The sequence below is a fragment of the Mandrillus leucophaeus genome, unplaced genomic scaffold, assembly GCF_000951045.1.
Source record: "Mandrillus leucophaeus isolate KB7577 unplaced genomic scaffold, Mleu.le_1.0 Scaffold236, whole genome shotgun sequence".
Lineage (NCBI taxonomy): Eukaryota > Metazoa > Chordata > Mammalia > Primates > Cercopithecidae > Mandrillus > Mandrillus leucophaeus.
The window spans coordinates 4070741-4089767 of NW_012102432.1; the positions used below are offsets into that span (position 1 = coordinate 4070741).

Consider the following 19027-nt stretch of genomic DNA (forward strand, 5'->3'; position numbering starts at 1 on the left):
ATGTATCCATAATATGTGTATATTTGTTAATAAATTATATTCATGTACTAATATGTATTTATATTATATATTTTATGAAGCATAGAAAAAGTTGAAATAAAAAGCCGTTTGATAAAAATAAATATAAGTAGAAGTTATAATATGTTATTTTTGATCATCAGAGGATTGTTTTGTCACTTCATCCCCCCTCCCCAAGGGGACCATGTTTTGTCTTAGAAGAATAAATCCCAAATGTTGTCACGGCTAAATGTTAGGGTCATTTTTCTTTATTCCCATTGGCGTTAGTCATCATCAGATTTAAACTTCTGTTGGTTACCATACTTTTTTTTTTTGTTTGCATGATCCGTATTAGGGTTCTCCAGAGAAACAGGGAGAGGGAGAAAGAGAGAGAAACAGAGGGAGAAAGAAGCGATTGGGATTTAATTTAAGGAATTGGTTCATGTGGTTGTGGGGGCTGGCAAATCTGAAATCTGAGAGGTAGGCTGAAAGCTGGAAATTCATGTAAGAGTTGATGTTGCAGCTTGAGTTTGAAGGCTGGAAACTCAGGCCAATTTTTATCCAGAGCTCTGGAGGCAGAATTTTTTTCTCCCTTGGGGGACCTCAGTCTGTGCTCTTAAGCGCTTTAACTGATTGTATAGCAGAGGCCTGCTCATATAGTGGAGGGCATTCAGCCTTACTCAAAGTCTGTTGATTTAAATGTCAATCACATCTGAAGAGCACCTTCACTGCAATGTCTCTACTGGTGTTTGATCAAACAATTGGGCACCATAGCCTAGCTAGGTTGACACATAAAATTAACTGTCCTGCATTCCTGTCATCATTTTTTAGCTGGGACTTTTGTGGTATCCTCCTAGCTTATATTCCAGCTTTCAATGTCTGCGACTTCCAATCCAGCCCCTGTACTATCAAAAAGACCTTTGAAAGAAAGAGGTTGTTATGGGGGAGTTTGATTCCAGACTGCATACATAATATTCATTGAAATAATATATTGGTTTAGTGTTTTCCAGAATACAGCTATGATAACATTTAAAGCTCTGTGCAGTCTGACCCCTCTAGCTCTCTAGCCTCAACTCTTGTCGTTGCCAGACTTCTGTACCCTTTAGCTACCCACCAAGGTACCGTTAGTCCTTCAAATGCACTTACAATTTCCTGCCTCTGTGGCTTTGCTTTGTGAAACAGAACCAGCACTAATTAATATAAGGCACAATATGATAAAATTATTGGAATAAAGAAGGGGCAGTGGCAGAACAGATGTCGATGTGAATAATTCAAGCTTTTCAGATTTGAAAAGACTTTCTTAAGGTGAGCAGAAAGCAAAGGGTGAGATAGCTGGTGTCATGGGCAGAATTGTGGCCCTGCCAAATTCATAATTGAAATGCCAATTCCTAGCACATCAGACTGACCATATTTGGACATAGGGTCATTACAGAAATAATTAGGTTAAAAGGAAGTCATTAGGCAGGCCCTTATCCACTATGACTGGTGTCCTTACAAGAAGAGGAAATTTGGACAAGACTCCTAGAGAGGCAAGACCATGTGAAGACAAAGGGAAAAGGTAGCCATCTATAAGCCAAGGAGACAGGGCTCAAAAGGAACCAGCCCTGCCCACACCTTGATCTCAGACTTCCACCCTCCAGAAATGTGAGAAAATAAATGTCTATTGTTTAAGCCACCCAGTCAGTGCCACTTTGTGATGACAACCTTAGCAGACTCATACAGTTGGAGAGGAAAGGCGCGTGGGGAGCAGAGCAAGTTAACTTGAGAGGCAGCGCAGGTGCAGAGTGCTGTGCCTGTGGGCCACGCATCTAGGTTACCACTACTAGGTTACAGCTGAAGGTTGGCTGAGTTCCAGAATGGGGTGGACATTTGCCTGGTACTTGAGTTAGCCGACCTCTACTGGTGTAGAAAGGGCGTCTGTCATGATTTGTTTGGTCTGAAAATGAGAGAAAGGACCTTTAAGAGAAGGTTTATCAGAAGCAGGACAGAGCTTTGTTTTTTAAAGCTTGGGTCCCTTGTTATTGTGAAGGGAGAATCTCTCCTGCCCTGGAACCACCAAGACTCAGGTGATTATTGAAGACACAGAAGGTAGAGTGAAGGATGCGTGGGAGAGCTGCTGTTGCTGCTTTCATTTTGTGTTATTTTGCTAGACATGCGGGGGTCATAGCAACCTTCTGTTATCCTTGTTAGCTTGGGTTGACTGAAGTGCCAGCATTTCTCTTAGTTTTTGTCTTTTGTTAAAAAGAATATTTTTTAGAGCAGTTTAACATTTATAGGAAAATTATAAAGACAGTACAGAAATTCCTATGCACTCCAACCCAGTTTCTTCTATTAGTAACATTTTACATTAGCATGATTACATTTGTTACAATTAATGGACCAATACTGATATGTTACTAATCCATATTTTATTTAGGTTTCCTTAGTGTTTACCTAATGTCCTTTTTCTGTTCTGGGATCTCACCTATGACACCATATTGCATTTAGTTCTCATGTCTTCTTCGACTTCTTTTGGCTGTGACATTTTTCTCAGGCTTTCCTTGTTTCTGATGACCTTGACAGTTCTGAGGAGTACTTACTGGTGAGGTATTTTGTGGAGTGTCTGTCACTGAGATTTGTCTGATGTTTTTCTTGTGGCTAGATTGGGTTATGGGTCATTGAGAGAAAACACAGCAGTAAAGTGCCATTTTCTTCACATATAAGGATACATACACCCTATCAACATGACTAATCACTGTTGATGTTGACCTTGATCAGATAGTGTTTATTAGGTTTATCTACTGTAAAGTCACTATTTTTATCCCCGTTCCATACTTTACTGTTTGAAACAAAGTCACCACCCACGGTGCACTTAAGGAGTGGGGACCCTTAGCTTTTTAAACACACAAAAAATGTGCAGCAGCTTTTGAAGGGCAGGTGTGAGTGATGATGTTGCTGAATTGTGGGGAGTAGGGAAAAAGAAAAACCCATGCTTTTGTGGTTTATGAATGTTTTGTTTTAAAAAAGTCCCAAAATATTGCTGTGAGAAGTAAGAAAAATGTCAGTTGGAATTCTGTAATTTGTGGAATAAAAATTTATTTTAACCTTGGGCCTAGACCTGCTTTGTTGGTGGTTTAATTAAGGCAATCAGTTCTTACCTCTACCACTAGGACTCCTATGCTGTTGTTGCAGCCAGAGAAGGGAAGATTAAAACTGTCTTTTATTATTGAGAGATTATAGAACATGGTTTTCTTAAAAGCAGTGCCTTTCAGTTGCATTTACTGGATAGTCACAGTCTCTGTGAGTTTTTCACAGCCTCACAGCCTGACCTGGCTGAGTGAGCCATGGGGCACTTTTCCTAGTTACCTGTTCTATTATTGGTAGAGGATTTCATTACCTCCCTCTAGTGGTCAGTTTTATAATATCAGATTCTACTTGGATTAATTCAGCAGTGGAAAAATCCAATTTGTGGCCATCTTTATGATAATTTTATTGAATATTTTAATATAAATGCTAAAACAAATAGTGGTTGAATTTTAGCTATGTCTTTCGGTATTAGAACTAATTTTAAGATGAGGCAATGTTGTAAGGCGGTAATTATAACTTGATGAAAAGCTGTAGTGATGAAGGTATTATTTACCTACTTACTATTATACTAAGCAGTATTTAGTATACTAAATACTTAGTATACTAAAGGTTTACCTACCTACTATTAGACTAAGAACCTCAGTGGACATTTGGTTTTTAATCAGGAATTGAATTTGGCTTCTTGCAAGTGTTTTATCAGTGCTGTAGGAGCAAGTGCTTATTCTAGATAAACTTGAAAGCTGCAAAGCTTTATGAGGCTAGGAGTGAGGGAGGCCTCTGAGCATTTCTTCACAGATAAAATTTTATCTCCAGTGCAGGAAATAGCCTTCTTTTAGAGATTTACATCAGCATTTATTATTTTACCATGGCTTTAAATATGCAGCTTTTTTTTTTTTCTTTTTTTCCCAGGATGCTATCTCTGGATATTCTTAGAAAGTTAAAATAATTTACTAGAACTACAGACTGGCTTTGTACATTTCCTGATGGAAATACTGGGTGATGCAGGATTTGATTATGCAGGTATTCATCCTTTGAATGAGTTCTAGTGTTTGTGCCCAGACTGGGAGTTTTGTTTCATGGAGATTCAAAAGGATGACATCCCAGGAAAGGTAACTGAATCCATGTGAAGTCTGTGAGTCCCTCTAGTCATCTTCCTCCTCATCAGGATGAAAATTGGACTTAAGAGGCAGCGATCCACTGAGCACTGCTTCTGCTCAGAAATAATAAGGAAAGAATTCATACAGAGAACTCGTATGAAGCCAGTAGTTTGTGTCTACTTGTGATCCTCTTGCTGTGTGTGATACCATATAGAAATCGTAAAGAAATGGCTATATCTTTGCTTTTATGACTATAAGTAGCACATTAAATGATGTGGTCTGTCTGTTGCCACTCACCCAGCTCCATCTGATCCACTGGAACTCCACTCTGTTTGGCAGCATTGATGAGGCTGTGGGGAAGCCGCACGGGATCGCCATCATTGCTCTGTTTGTTCAGGTAAACTCTCTGCTGTGATTATCGTATTGTTTAGAGATGCTAATTTCCAAATCATTTTGTAAAATACTTTTTATTCTCAATTTTATTGCTTAGAGATGAAATTACACACATACAGAGAACACTTGATAAAAATAGAAAACTTGATCCTTGTGGTTCATCAGAATTCAGCCATATTCGTTGGTAGAAAATAGTTCCGTTATTTAAAGTTAGAAATTTTCTTCGGAGAAACATTCAGGATCTTTGGAGAAATGATTGAGAAAATGACTCCTGAAGGTAGATTTTATTTTATGAAAAAGGTTTTCAGAAAATGTCTTTAGACCCTGGTTTACAGAAAAATCTACAAAAAAAAAAAAAAGAGAAAGAAAAAAAAAGAATTATGTAGTAGATTACTTTAGCCCTTCTTTGTTAACAATTTTCACTCTGAGATTACTTGAAATACCTTTGCAGATATAGTCAATATAACATTTAGATTTGAGCACTGTGGTAGGCAAAGGATAGTATATAAATTTACCCAAACATATGAAAGCAGGTCTTGTGCTTTCAGAGGTGAAAACTTAATTAAGTTTTTAAGGTGAATCTTCTAAATTTTGTCTTATTACCTATTTGACATCGTAAAAAATTTAGAGGTGAAAGACTACCTGGAAATTTTAGCTTTAAAGCTGCCATTAGGACCAGAAACCAGAGTTCCCGCTCTGCATGGCTCTGGGCTGCCTGTTGGATAACCTGGGATTACAGCATGTTAGCACAGTGTTCTTCAAAAACTTAATTTTCCAAAGAGAGTTCGATAATGGGCCCTTTTAAACTTGTTTTTTTATGGCATATATATCACAAATTAATTGCAATAATTTTTAATACATATCTCCTAGATGTTTCTTTATTGATGTTTGAAAGTAGCCATCCAGTTTAGGCTCTTAATATTTTAAAATCAGCATCTTGCAAATATGACACATCATAGAAATTTAGAGGAAATCCTTACATTTTTCAGTGAGTCCTCTTACTATTTATTTCACAGCTTTGTCACAGGTGGGGACCTACATTCCTTGTGTTTTATAACTGCATTATATAACTAGAAAGAAATCACAAAATATTAATGAAAAAAATTTTTTCATAATAGAAATATATTTTGATAATTTTTAGTATATTGAAGTAATAATTATGAAGGACTACTCTTATAACCCAGAAAAGTTAATAAAGTATCCAAATCTGAGAAATTGAGACAGTAGAAGGTACTAAAAGTGAGAATAAAAAATAGTAAAATAAAAATAAGAATGCAAATAACCATATAGTCATATATAGAAGGGAAAGGAACACGTCAGTTTCATCTTTGGAATTGGTACTCAAATATTTGTGGATGGAATTAGGTGTGATAACTTAGTATTTTCACTTCCTAATTCTTACTACGTAACAGGTGACCTGGATTTGTAGAGCTTCGGACTGAAAACCCAGCCCTTAGAACTAATGCGAGTGTTTCCAAGAACAAGCTGCATTATTGCAGGCAAGGGAAAGCCTGGAGAGCAAGCACACTTTTTCTAACTTTTCATAAGTTTCTGTGAGGAAAAATTCAGGTTATCTGTGTGCAAATTCTCAGGAGAGAGTAAAACTGCAGAACTGAGAGCAAAATTTCAGGAAGGAGGGAAGGAGAGGGGAAGGGAAGGATGGGCTGAAATCCATCTGGGGAGTCTGGCCCTCGGGCTGGAGGAAAGAAATTCGGTGGGAGGGAAGTCGGAGGCATTGAGTAGACTTTCCTTCCAAGAAGTTTGGCCAAAGGAAGGAAGGAAGGACAGGGGGCAATAACTAGCGATGACGTCCAGTGAAACTTTTGAGATTTGAGATCTGCCTGTAGTTTTTGTTTTTCCCTGAGCAATAAGATCTATTTCAGAGACAGAGATTAAAAATACTGGAAAGAGAGGGTGTCACTGATGTGGAAAAGTCCTGGAGGAGGCAAGAGGGCATGGGATGGAGAGCTTATGCGGTGGACTAATCTCAGATAGGAGCAGAGCCACCCCTTCTCCAAAATAGAGGGCCAGGAGGAAAGGGTGGGCACACATGGGGCCTATTTGTAGGTGGAGAAGGGCAGGACATTAAGGGAGTTCATGCCTGATGACCTTCATTATCTCTGAGACACAAAGCAGAACTATTTATAGAACAAAGAAAACGTGGGTGTGGGATTCAGTCTTGAAATAGACCAGAAGGGGATGATAATAGACTTGGCTCACTGAGGGATTGGGCACCCCAGATCATACAGGACAGGATATGATGGGTTGTTCTTTATCCAGGTAAAGGACTAGAGAGTTCTAGTAAGTTGTTGTGTTGATCCATCACAGAGCAGATGATTTAGGAGGTAAAAGGATTAAAGAATGGAGAGTGGTTGGAGAGACATCATTCTGTCTAACCAGTCCCACACCATGTCTAGGCAGGAGGGGGAAGGAGAAGAAGCCACAGGGACCTCCCAGCCTTGGCTCCTGGTGATCAGTGAAGGGGAGAAAGGAAAGAGCAGGAGAGCTGGATGACCCAGGGCATCTGGTCAGAGAGGCCAGTCTTTCAGAATTGAAGTTTTCAGAATGAGAGCACGTACCAGGAGTGTCCTCAGAGTTGGTTTGCTGAGGTGGAATGGGGCAGAAGGCCACAGACTGAAGGGTGAAGAGACTTAGGCCAGGGAGGGGCCTCCAACCCTGGGTGCTGAAGCTGTCCTGGGTAGTAGCAGGAGGTGATGCCTGGGAGAGATTGTCTAGTGGGTCAGTAAGGGAGAAAGAAGGAGGCCTTGATAGCCTTAGAGGATGGTTCCCTTGGGAGGATGGCTTGAGCATGTGGGTCAGAGAGTTCCACACTGAAGGGAGCAAGAGTACACTGACTGTGGATCCCAGTCTGTCTCCCTGGGGGACTGCATGGCGTCTACTCGAAGGGCCTGCAAAAGAGCCATGCCCTTGGGCAGACCTGAGGGGTTCAGGTAGATCAGGAAGTGGTGGGAGATGTTGGCAGAAATGCAAGGTTGTTCTGTTCTAGAGAGTGCAGTGGAAGATAAGGAGAGATTGAGTTAGAAGTGAAAAAAACAGGTGGTTCGGGGCTGAGATGCCAGGCAAGGAGAACGGACCAAAGTGGTTTGCATTTCCAGTGGTGGTGAAAGACGGCAAAAGGTGAGAGCTGAGAAATGAGTTGTTCTCAAGGTTCCTAGTGGGCTTTTGGTACCAGGTTGTGTTATCTGAACAGTTGCTTGCATGGTTTTAGCAGTTGGGGTGTGGAGATTATCATCAGTACTTGCTTTTTGCTGGTCATCATTACTTCATACAAAAATTTGGCAAGGAAGGAAAAGAAAAAGATGGCGTAATAACAGAGTTTATAGAATTTGCAAGATATAAAGTTTTGCCCATAAAGTAGAGTCTTTATAGATAGAGGGAGCTAGTAATAGTTGTTAAGCGCTACTGTATGGAAAAACTATATTTGATGCTCTAGGGCGTCCAGATTAAGAATAGTAATGGACATTAAATGAATTATGATGACCCAAACCTGTTCTACAGCTTTCGTTTGATTTAATCTTATCTACAAACCTATCATTTTTATCCTCCCCAGCAAATAGCTGAGGAAGCGGAAGGATGTAGAGGTTAAGTACACTTGCTTAAGGCCACGCAGCTAAGAGGTGGCAGAGTCAGGATTGGAATCCAGGCAGTCCAGTGCAAAGTGAGCCTGCTCCTGAGCTGCCACATTGAGTGGCCTTAGTGTTCATATGTGGACTCTTCAAAGAGTTTACAACCCAACAGGAGTTGCCTGAGATGAAAGCAGACCCCAAGTGCAGACGTAGGCCTCCCAGTGCTATAGCAAGGTTAAACCAGTAAGACAAAGAGAGGTCCATTTCTCCTGAAGAATGGGTAATGATTTCTGCCTAAAAATTCAGGCTGCTGTACCCACTGGTACATATGCATTAGGTTTTAATTTTTTTTGTTTGTTTTTAACTTTAGAAAGTTTACTTTCTGTTTTTAGAGCCTATCTCAGGAATAATTGTAGACTCTTGGAAAGTAGTTCACGTCTTGATGGTTTAGAGCTGACTGGCCTACCTTAGGTGGAGCATTTCTTGTATCTCTCCTGTGCCTTTGGATGCTCTTTCATCTGCATGTTTTGCAGTTGGTTAATATTGGTAGAAACAGAGAATGTGAACATACTGACAGCTACTCTTGCTTCTCTTAGGTCATTCTGCAAATATCTATGTAGAAGGAGAAAAGCTGACAAAAGCAGCGATTGTTTATTTGAGGTTCTAAATGACCTCCATTACTCTCCTCCATTATCATGGACCATTGGAAATTGGTCAGATTTCATTTAAAAGTTTTAAAGCCAAAGTCAAGAATATTAAGTGTTAGAATTTTTTTGTCTCAATTTTTTTGGGAGCATTTTATACACTAATAATATATAGTGATATGTTTTTAAAAATAAGGCTATAAAAAGCACATTCTTATTTACTTAAAAATAGGTAGTTATAAAATTATGTCTAGTAGTAATCAAGAAGGGTCTTGATTTTGATGAATTTAACATACAAAATCACATACCTGCTTTTCTAAGTTAATATAATTTTTCAGTATTGTTAAAATCTTTATAGCAATGATCTATAGATGCCAGAGTTAAACATGGAAGGGTTTGAACATGTACTGAGTAGTTTTAATTCAAAAATATACTTGATATTTTTATATAACAGTGCTTTATAATTTGATATATTATATGTAGCAAAATGAGTGATTCCTGTACATAGTAAGAATTTAGAACGAGTTCTTGTACATTTATATATCTAATACTTTATTATACTAGCTTCGTTACAACTTTAATTACCTTTAGTAGACATTGACCTAGTTATTAATAAAAGGCCATTTAATTGTTCCTCCAAAAGGACATTCAGATGGACTGGAACCAAGTTCTGTTAGTTTTTTTTTTTTTTTTTTGGTGATAGAGTCTCACGCTGTCACCCATGGTGGAGTGCAGTGGCATGATCTTGGCTCACTGCAACCTCTCTGCCTTCTGGGATCAAGTGATTCTTCTTCCTCAGCCTCCCGAGTAGCTGGGACTATAGGTGTGTTCCACCACACCCAGCTAATTTTTTGTATTTTTAGTAGAGACAGGGTTTCACCGTGTTAGCCTCGATCTCCTAACCTCATGATCCACCCAACTCGGCATCCCAAAGTGCTGGGATTACAGGCATGAGCCACTACTCTAGGCCCTGTTAGTTTTTTTTTTTGAGTTAAAGCTAAACACTGAAAAATGTTGTGGTTGTGGTTTATGCTTTATATTTTTCAGATAGGAAAGGAACATGTTGGCTTGAAGGCTGTGACTGAAATCCTCCAGGATATTCAGTATAAGGTAAGTCATTATTTAAAATAATATAGAAATACTGGTTGTGTAGGAGGTCCCTGTGACCACCTGCAGGCTCGATGCTCTGTTAGAAGGACTCACAGACCTCAGAAAAGCTGTTATCCTTGTGGTTATGGTTTATTACAGTGAAAAGAAACAGATCAAAAAGCAGAAGGAAAAGGTGCACGGAATGAAGGCCAGGGGAAACCAGGCACAAGCTTCCAGGTGTCCCCTCCCAGTGGAGTCATGCGAGGAGGCCCCTAATTCTCCTAGCAATGATGTGTCATAACATGTGTGAAGTGTTGACAACTGCAGAAGCTCACTCTAGCCTTAGTGTCCAGAGATTTATTAGGGGTCAGTCATTGAAGCACAAAATGCCTGCAACGTAACTGTCCTCAGCTACTCACTCTCTAGCAGCAACCCTCTCCCTGCCCTCTTCACCATAAGTCACATTGTTAGCATCAGCTTCTCTGTTGCAATTGGTACAGTATGTCTGAAGGCCTCAAACATAACAAGAGGAGTTCACCATAAATACAGCATAGCCCAAGGCTGCGGGCACACAGAAACACTCTTATCAGGTAGAATATTCCAAGCTCAGAGTTTATATCCCAGGACCCAAGAGTTAGTCCTAAAAGCAGGCCTTTATATGGGATGTGCAGGATTTGAGCAACTCAGGCCTGCCGAGTTAACCCTTTCCTACCTGCATAAAAGTTGTATAAATGAAACAAATAAAAACTTGGGGAATCATATTTCAAAGTATTTATGTTAAATAAATTTAAAGAAAGAAAACAAGTACACATATGCGGTAAGATAACATCCAAGAGAAGGTGATCAACATGACCCTGCAATGATATGGCCTAGCATTGCTAGGAAGCCAATGCCACCACCACACTCAGCTAGTTTTTGTATTTTTAGTAGAGACAGGGTTTCACCATGTTGGCCAGGGTGGTCTTGATCTCTTGACCTCATGATCCACCTGCCTCCGCCTCCCAAACTGCTAGGATTACAGGCGTGAGCCACCGCGCCCGGCCCAGTGCCAGTCTCTCTTATAAGCAGTGCCTTCTTGGCTCACTCTTAGTCAGTTGAATGTGAGTGGCCTGGGGGAGGGGAAGTAGTCCAGTCTTGTAGGGCTGCTGGAGATACAGACCAGGAGTTGAACTTGTTTAATTACAGGAGATCCAGAGACCCAAAGCCAGTTTTAAGAAAGATCAATTTGGGAATCCAGTTTGATTAGGTTTATACTAGCACAGCCCAGGGTATCCTGAACCAGGCAGAACCCCCACTGAAGATCTCCTGAGTAGGTTTGGAATGAACCCAGCTTCCAAGGGAAGCCCAGTCCAGACAAAAGAAGCTGATAAAAAGACGGTGAGGGCACATTTTGACTTATATTTGTACAACTGCAATGGGCTGTGGGCTGTGAAAGTTTCCTTTATTTCATCATCTAATAGGACACCAATCATTATGGAATTCAGGAGGATTGGGGAGGCAAGTGAGCTAGATTCTTTAATGTATAAAATAGTCCCAGGAAGTCAGGAAGGGACTTGGAGGTTATGCAATAACTTTCCCTATTGCATCTGTATTGATAGAGAAAAATCTTTTAAGAAACATCTGATTCACATGACAGGACTATTTGCCTCTAAAGTCTAAGCAATTTAAATGACATGATTTAAAATGATGATCTTAAATGTGAATTGTTGAATAAGGGCACAAATTATTCCCTTGCAATTTAAATCTAGCTTTGACAAACACTGATTGGAACAGAATATTTCCATCTGTTTCAGATCTCCGTTTCCAGATGAGGAGAGCATCTAGTATAGATCCCAGAGCTGAATTACCAAATCCAAATAGGACAAAACAAGAAGTTGCAAGCCAGGTTGTAGTGCCAAAAAGGTTAGGAGCTGAAATGAAAGCAAGCAGGAGGAAAGGGCATTTTGGAAATTCCCCCATCCAGGGTTCAGGCATTTTACAATGAGAATTTAGCCCAAGTCTCTGGTATGAATGTGCTCAAAGCAGAAAAGGTAACTGACATGGGGCAGATGGGGCACCATGTGTAGGTTCCACACCAGGACTTACAGGGAGAATTGAACTGTGGTAGCAAAGAAAATAGCCATAGAATTAGAGCAGGAACCAGACAATGTTACTCCAGTGAGAAGGTGGAAGGAGATACCCACAAGTCTGTGGAACCTGATGAGGCCATTCAGAAAATACTTCATTCTAATTTTTTAGTTCTAATAGATTTTTATTCTAAAATCTAGAAATATTACATTAACATTGGGTAAACATTTTTTCTTTTCAGGGGAAGTCCAAAACAATACCTTGCTTTAATCCTAACACTTTATTACCGGGTAAGTATTTATCTGATTGCATAAAATGAATTTTAATGATCCACAAAGAGCTTTCATAGGATTATCATTTGTAAAAATTGCTACCTCTGTGTAAAGCACCAGTATCATAGAATAACTTTGGCCGGGTGTGGTGGCTCACGCCTGTAATTCCAGCTACTCAGGAGGCTGAAGCAGGAGAATCACTTGAACCCAGGAGATGGAGGTTGCAGTGAGCCGAGATCATGTGACTGCACTCAGCCTGGGTGACAGAGTGAAACTGTCTCAAACAAACAAACAAACAAAAAAACCTTGATGTACCTCTAAGACTGATCAGTGGAGTTCTTAATCCTTAGAGTAAAATAGACTTTGTATCTAATTTTGTAAGGTTACCTCTCTGCAGTAATACTGTTGTTATATATTACTCTAATTGTATTTGTGTAGAGGTAACAATTATACATAAAATACTCAGAATATGATTTAAAGGTTGTTGTATATAAAATTTTGATCTTTACATTTCTCTGCCCAAATTATGTGCTGTCTCTTAGTGTTTTAAACAAAACCAAACAGTTGGTACATTGTATCTTCTATTTTCTACATTTAATTAATCTACAACAAACCAATTTCTATCATATGTTAAACATTTATCCACCATATTAATCATAAATTCCTCTAATGCGGAGCTAAAAGATTTCATAAGAATAACCCATTTTGTTCTATTGTAATATTTTAATATTTTGCTGTTGCAGAAGCAGTATAGTGGTAGCTAGAACTGAATGGTTAAAAATACAGGCTTTCGGACAGACGTGGTGGCTCACACCTATGTAATCCCAACACTTTGGGAGGCTGATGTGAGAGGATTGCTTGAGACCAAGAGTTTGAGACTAGCCATAGCCAGACCTCGCTCTCAAAAAAAGAAGAAATAATTGCTGGCTGTGGTGGTGTGCACCCATAGTCCTAGCCACTTGGGAGGCTGAGGTGAGATGATTGCTTGAGCCCAGGAGTTTGAGGCTGCAGTGATTCATGATCACATCACCACACTCCAGCAGCCTGGGTGATAGAGCCAGACCCTGTCTCTTAAAAACGATAATACAAGTTATGAAGCCAGACTGCATGAATTCGAATCCTGGCTCTACCAGTGATTATTAGCTGAGTGACCTTCGGCAAACTACTACTCTTTTGAGATTCAGTTTCCCCATCTGAAAAATAATGTTAATATTACTACCTATCTCACTGGTTTGTTGTGAAGGTTAAATGAATTAAAGTAAATTGCTGGCACGTCATAAGCGTTCAATAAATATTAGATATGAAATAGTCAGGTAAGTCCTTTAATAAAGTGAAAAAACCCAAAATATAGATACACTTCTAAAGTGATTAAACTTTACAGGTATATATAGTAATCCATTGATAGAAATCACTGTAAATAATAGAGAATTCATCATGTTTTTTAATCAATTATTTTTTCCACAATGAGTACTGTAAGAATGTGGAGCTCTAGTTTAAAAACGACATCCATCTTAGAAGCATCATTTGGACAGTTTGTAATTTTGAAAATTGTTGGAATCATCAGGATTGTTATTAATTCACTTGCCTTTTCCATGACATATCCACGTGGCCGTGCAGACCCTCTGCTGCGGGATTACTGGGTGTATGAAGGCTCTCTCACCATCCCACCTTGCAGTGAAGGTGTCACCTGGATATTATTCCGATACCCTTTAACTATATCCCAGCTACAGGTGAGTGTGCTGCTTTGAGTCTTTCAGAGTAAAGTTATGAGTTAAACATTGTTTCTGAGAAAGGAAAACGTCTGTTTTATGTTTTAGCTCCTTTTAGATCAGTCATACCTCTCCAGATGAAAGTTAAGTGGCTTAAACTAGTGAAAGTGATTGAAAGGTCAAGGATGGACAGAACCCAACACTAATTTATGGTCTGTATTTTAAAAGTTAGTTTTTAGAGAGTTAATCGAGATCACTGAAAGGCAAAACTTTTTATTAGTCTAGTTATTTCCTTATGTGAATTTCCCCAGTTGTGGAGAATAGAAAGTCTGGAAGTAAAGTGGGGATGCTGGTTATTTCTGTGAGTCACTCATAGGCTTTGAAATCCTTTTACCTTGGTGTGTACAGGAAAATTCTGCATGTGTGGGGTGAAGGACCCAGAAGGAGTGCACTAGAAAATTCTGGATTGTTTGCTAGCTCCACTTTTGGTCACCCACCCCCGGCCTTGGGCTCTTCATAGGTGCCCTAAATGCTACTGCACAGTGGGTGGGCGCACCTGAGTGAATTGTCACTGGGATGTTAGCTGGTGGAACATGAGGCAGCATCACTCGAATCTATTTAAACCATGATTTTGATATTACAAAAGGGGCTTTAAATATCTCCTGTCTTTCAGGCATCTGTCTAAGGGATGGATATGTTCTGGAAAGCTGTAGTGTTTCTTCATGATCAACCTCAAAAGACTTGGGAAATACTCTCAGCAAACCAAGTTTTCTTTGGTAGCTTTTAAATATTCACCATTATTTCTTGAAGTTAAAAAGCTCAAGTTCACTAACTTCTCAGTAAAGCTTTCTTTAGTTTGTCCTTAAATCTTAAAAAAATCCTTCTTCTAGATGTACCATATGACCCAGCCATCCCATTACTGGGTATATACCCAAAGGATCATAAATTATGCTGCTATAAAGACACATGCACACGTATGTTTATTGCAGCACTATTCACAATAGCAAAGACTTGGAATCAACCCAAATGTCCATCAGTGACAGATTGGATTAAGAAAATGTGGCACATATACACCATGGAATATTATGCAGCCATAAAAAAGGATGAGTTTGTATCCTTTGTAGGGACATGGATGCAGCTGGAAACCATCATTCTTAGCAAACTATCACAAGAACAGAAAACCAAACACCGCATGTTCTCACTCATAGGTGGGAACTGAACAATGAGATCACTTGGACTCAGGAAGGGGAACATCACACACCGGGGCCTATCATGGGGAGGGGGGAGGGGGGAGGGATTGCACTGGGAGTTATACCTGATGTAAATGACGAGTTGATGGGTGCAGCACAGCAACATGGCACAAGTATACATCTGTAACAAACCTGCACGTTATGCACATGTACCCTACAACTTAAAGTATAATAATAATAAATAAATTCAAAAAAAAAATAAATAAATAAATAAATAAATAAATGTCACTAGAATTAAAAGTGTACTTTCAGGAGAACTGAAACTGTATATATTTATGTATGAATACTCCAATAAATAATTTGCTAGGTTAAAAAAAAAATCCTTCTTCCAACATTTAATAATTTTATTTATTTGTGTTTTGCTAAGGATTAATTTAATAATTTCCCCACTCAGCCTCTCCTCCCCATACCCTTCATTATTTTATGAACTTTGATCATATCACTTTTGAACCTCATATTTTTATGACAAATTCTAATTCCCATATTTAGTCATTCACCTATTTTTGTTTTTGTAAGAGACTGTTCTGCACATGATTAGACTAGGGGTGTGGGTTTGAGAAAAACAACTGTGGAGGTGAAGAGCTCTTCTCATCACACTGAACGGGAGTATAAGTATATGCCAGCACTCACTTATCACTGGTGATGTGTTCTTGTTTTTTAGTACCACTAAATGCACTTTGCTTTTAATTTAAAAATGAAGAACAAAAAGAAACCCTTCCTGAATGCCAACTGGACACAGAGGATAATGAGATTAAAACAACTTTTACTCTCAAAACGTTCACCAAAGAGATGGGGAGGCAGATGACTAAACAATTAACATGGTAATAAGTAAGGTCCTCTGGAAACACCTATGGAAGAAACCCAACCCAATCCAAGAGGTTTAGGGAATAATTTCTGCAAAATATTAGTCTGGTGAAGGACAGGAAAGAAGTTAGAAATTTGGGTCCAATGTTAAGCCTAGAGTTTTGGACTCACGATATCTAGATTTGGGACTTAACAGCGAAGATGACGGCTGCTACAACAGATAAACCTCAAATGTCAGTGGCTTAACACAGTAGAATTTTATTTCATACTCACATAAAATCCAACATGTGTGTTTCTGATTCACAGTGAAGGCTTTTCTCTGTGTAGTCATTCAGGGAACCAGGTTGAAAGAAACACTTCCATCTTCACTGCCCTCCTCCCACAGTCGCCCTCAATGAGAATAGGGTGAAGGATCTCAACAGGGGTCTTTTGAGGGCCAGTGGTATAAACAGGGAGCTCCACTTGTACTTACTTTCTGTTAGCTAGAACTGGTCACATAACTACCCTAACTGCAGGGGAAGCTGGGAAGTGCATTCTAGCTTCACGCCCAAGAAGAAGACAAAAACAGATTCGGTGATCAGATGAGCAGGAATTCCTGGCACCATAGCTCAAGCTGAGTAGGAAGACAAGAAGATAGCTCCCACTCTATGCAACCCCGCACTGGAGATGGGGGAGATGATGCCTCCTTAGGAACTAAGGACCAGGGGTCTTGAGAAGAACAGGGAGGGAGAGTTACCAAGATGTGGAGGAGGAGGGGATTAATACTGAGAAATGCTGTGGACAAGTGCTGCCAACCCTAGCATCAAATAACTACAGCACCTTTTAAAAATGGACCCGGGCCAGGCGCAGTGGCTCATGCCTGTAATCCCAGCACTTTGGGAGGCCGAGGCGGGCGGATCACAAGGTCAGGAGATCAAGACCTTCCTGGCTAACACGGTAAAACCCCATCTCTACTAAAAATACAAAAGATTAGCTGGGCGTGGTGGCGGGTGCCTGTAGTCTCAGCTACTTGGGAGGCTGAGGCAGAATGGCGTGAACCCGGGAGGTGGAGCTTGCAGTGAGCCGAGACTGCCCACTGCACTCCAGCCTAGGCGACAGAGCAAGACTGCTTCTCCAAAAAAAAAAAAAAAATTGGCCCAGGTGCTTGGAGTTCTGAACTTCTGGCTTCCATCTGGCTTCCATTCTGGATCTCAACTTGTTCTTGTCCTTTGATACCTAACTCTTTCCCTGGCCAGGCATGCTCACTGCTTGATTCTGGTTTTAGTATCCTCCTTTGTTGCTGAGTTTTGGCTTCCCTTCTCCAATACGATTCCTCCTCCATCCCTTCCACTGTGCTGTTTCTGGTTCCTCTAGGTAAGGAAACACCTTAGCCCATCTAAGCAGTTTGCCTCGAGGCCCCTACCGTGATGAAAGCCTTCTTTTCTTTTCTGATTTGCCTCATCGTTGCAAACAAGATGCATGAACAGGAGCTATAATCGCCAGTTAGGTCATTGTTAACCCAAAGGAGATGTTTCTGTAGAAAGTTGAGCTGAACGTAGAGGGACCAAGCATAAATATGGACCATATATAGACCATCTTTTTAGAAGTTTTATGGGAAAGGCAAGGAGGGATTTAGGGACAACATTTAGAGAATAGTCAAGTATTTTTTGTTTTGTTTTGTTTTCTTAAGATTTAGGAAACACTAGAGGTTTTGTAGGCATATTGAAAATAATCTGTGAATAGAACAGTTGATCCCTTGATGTGGTGACTACCGTTATCATTCCCAGGTTTCAGATGAGGTGATTGAGGCCTGTGGAGATTAAGAAACCTTTGCCTAATTGACACAGGTAGTATGGATAGATTTGGGGATCCAGCCAGTCATGTGTGATGTCAGTGCTGGGTGCTTAACTACTGCCCCTTTCGGTGTGCCCTCTTCAACACTGCACTTCGTTTGAGACCTTCTTTCTGCATGAGGCCTTGTCCGGAAGCCCCCAGCAGTGTTAGAGGAGGTTTCTGCCTTTTCTGTGTTATGTTCTGTATCCCCAGTTGGAGGAGTTTTGTTTCTCTCAGGCAGTTGGAAACCCATAACAAGAACTTCAGAGGCTGAGGCCTAACGTGCAGATGTAGGGATCCTTAGCATCAAAAAAAGAGCAGAATAGGCTGGGCGCGGTGGCTCATGCCTGTAATCCCAGCACTTTGGGAGGCCCAGGCGGGCAGATCACGAGGTCGGGAGTTCGAGACCAGCCTGGCCAATATGGTGAAACCTCATCTCTACTAAAAATACAAATATTAGCTGGGTGTGGTGGTGGGTGCCTGTAATCCAAGCTACTCAGGAAGCTGAGGCAGGAGAATTGCTTGAACCCGGGAGGTGGAGGTTACAGTGAGCCAAGATTGTGCCACCGCAGTCCAGGCTGGGCAATGAAGGAAGACTGCGTCTTAAAAAAAAAAAAAAGACAGAATAACAAAACAAATGAGACACCCAAGAAAAGAATATGAACAGAGAAGAGTCAAGTAGTGAGGATGAAAGGAGATAGTCCCCTGAGGTCCTGAGGTACTTTCCTGAGGCTGATACTTCCTGGGGTATCCTTCCTAAGACTCTTCTAAACTGGGAGGACCCTGTGCAATTCACGCTTTTCCATTTGCCATCTGGTTGCTCCAGGTCCCTTCTCTTGCTGACTTTGTATTTCTGAAGCAGAGAAGGGGTCTAGGGTTAGCAGGTGTGTGAGGGCCATGCTCACTGCCGGCCGCCCCATCCAGGTCAGACTCAGGGACTGCAACCTGAGCAGGGGCCGTGGGTCATACAGTCACTGTTGTTCTATGAATGACACATGTAAAACATCAAACTTGCCTCTGCATTTACTTTTCCTACAATTTGACTCGAGGATACATATACATTTCTTTGTTGTTGTTGCAGATAGCCCAAAATCTTAGATGCCCAAATTTCAAAGCCCTAAGGCTTAACATACAGCTTGTTTTATGATACTGGGATGCATTCATTTGCTTTTACTTGTCATTGACCCTGTTAATACAAGCAGTGTATTGATATGGTAAGGTAATTATTGCATAGTCCTAG

General features: G+C 40.3%; 1 protein-coding gene across 1 annotated transcript in view; it reads left to right on the forward strand.

The window, feature by feature from the left end:
- CA8 (carbonic anhydrase VIII) overlaps positions 1–19027 on the forward strand; it is a 102017-nt gene that overhangs the window by 51469 nt on the left and 31521 nt on the right. Inside the window, exons 4-7 of the mRNA XM_011982175.1 lie at positions 4462–4557; positions 9832–9894; positions 12182–12230; positions 13830–13942. Of these exons, the coding sequence (XP_011837565.1) occupies positions 4462–4557; positions 9832–9894; positions 12182–12230; positions 13830–13942 (321 nt within the window). The remainder of the gene's footprint in view (positions 1–4461; positions 4558–9831; positions 9895–12181; positions 12231–13829; positions 13943–19027) is intronic.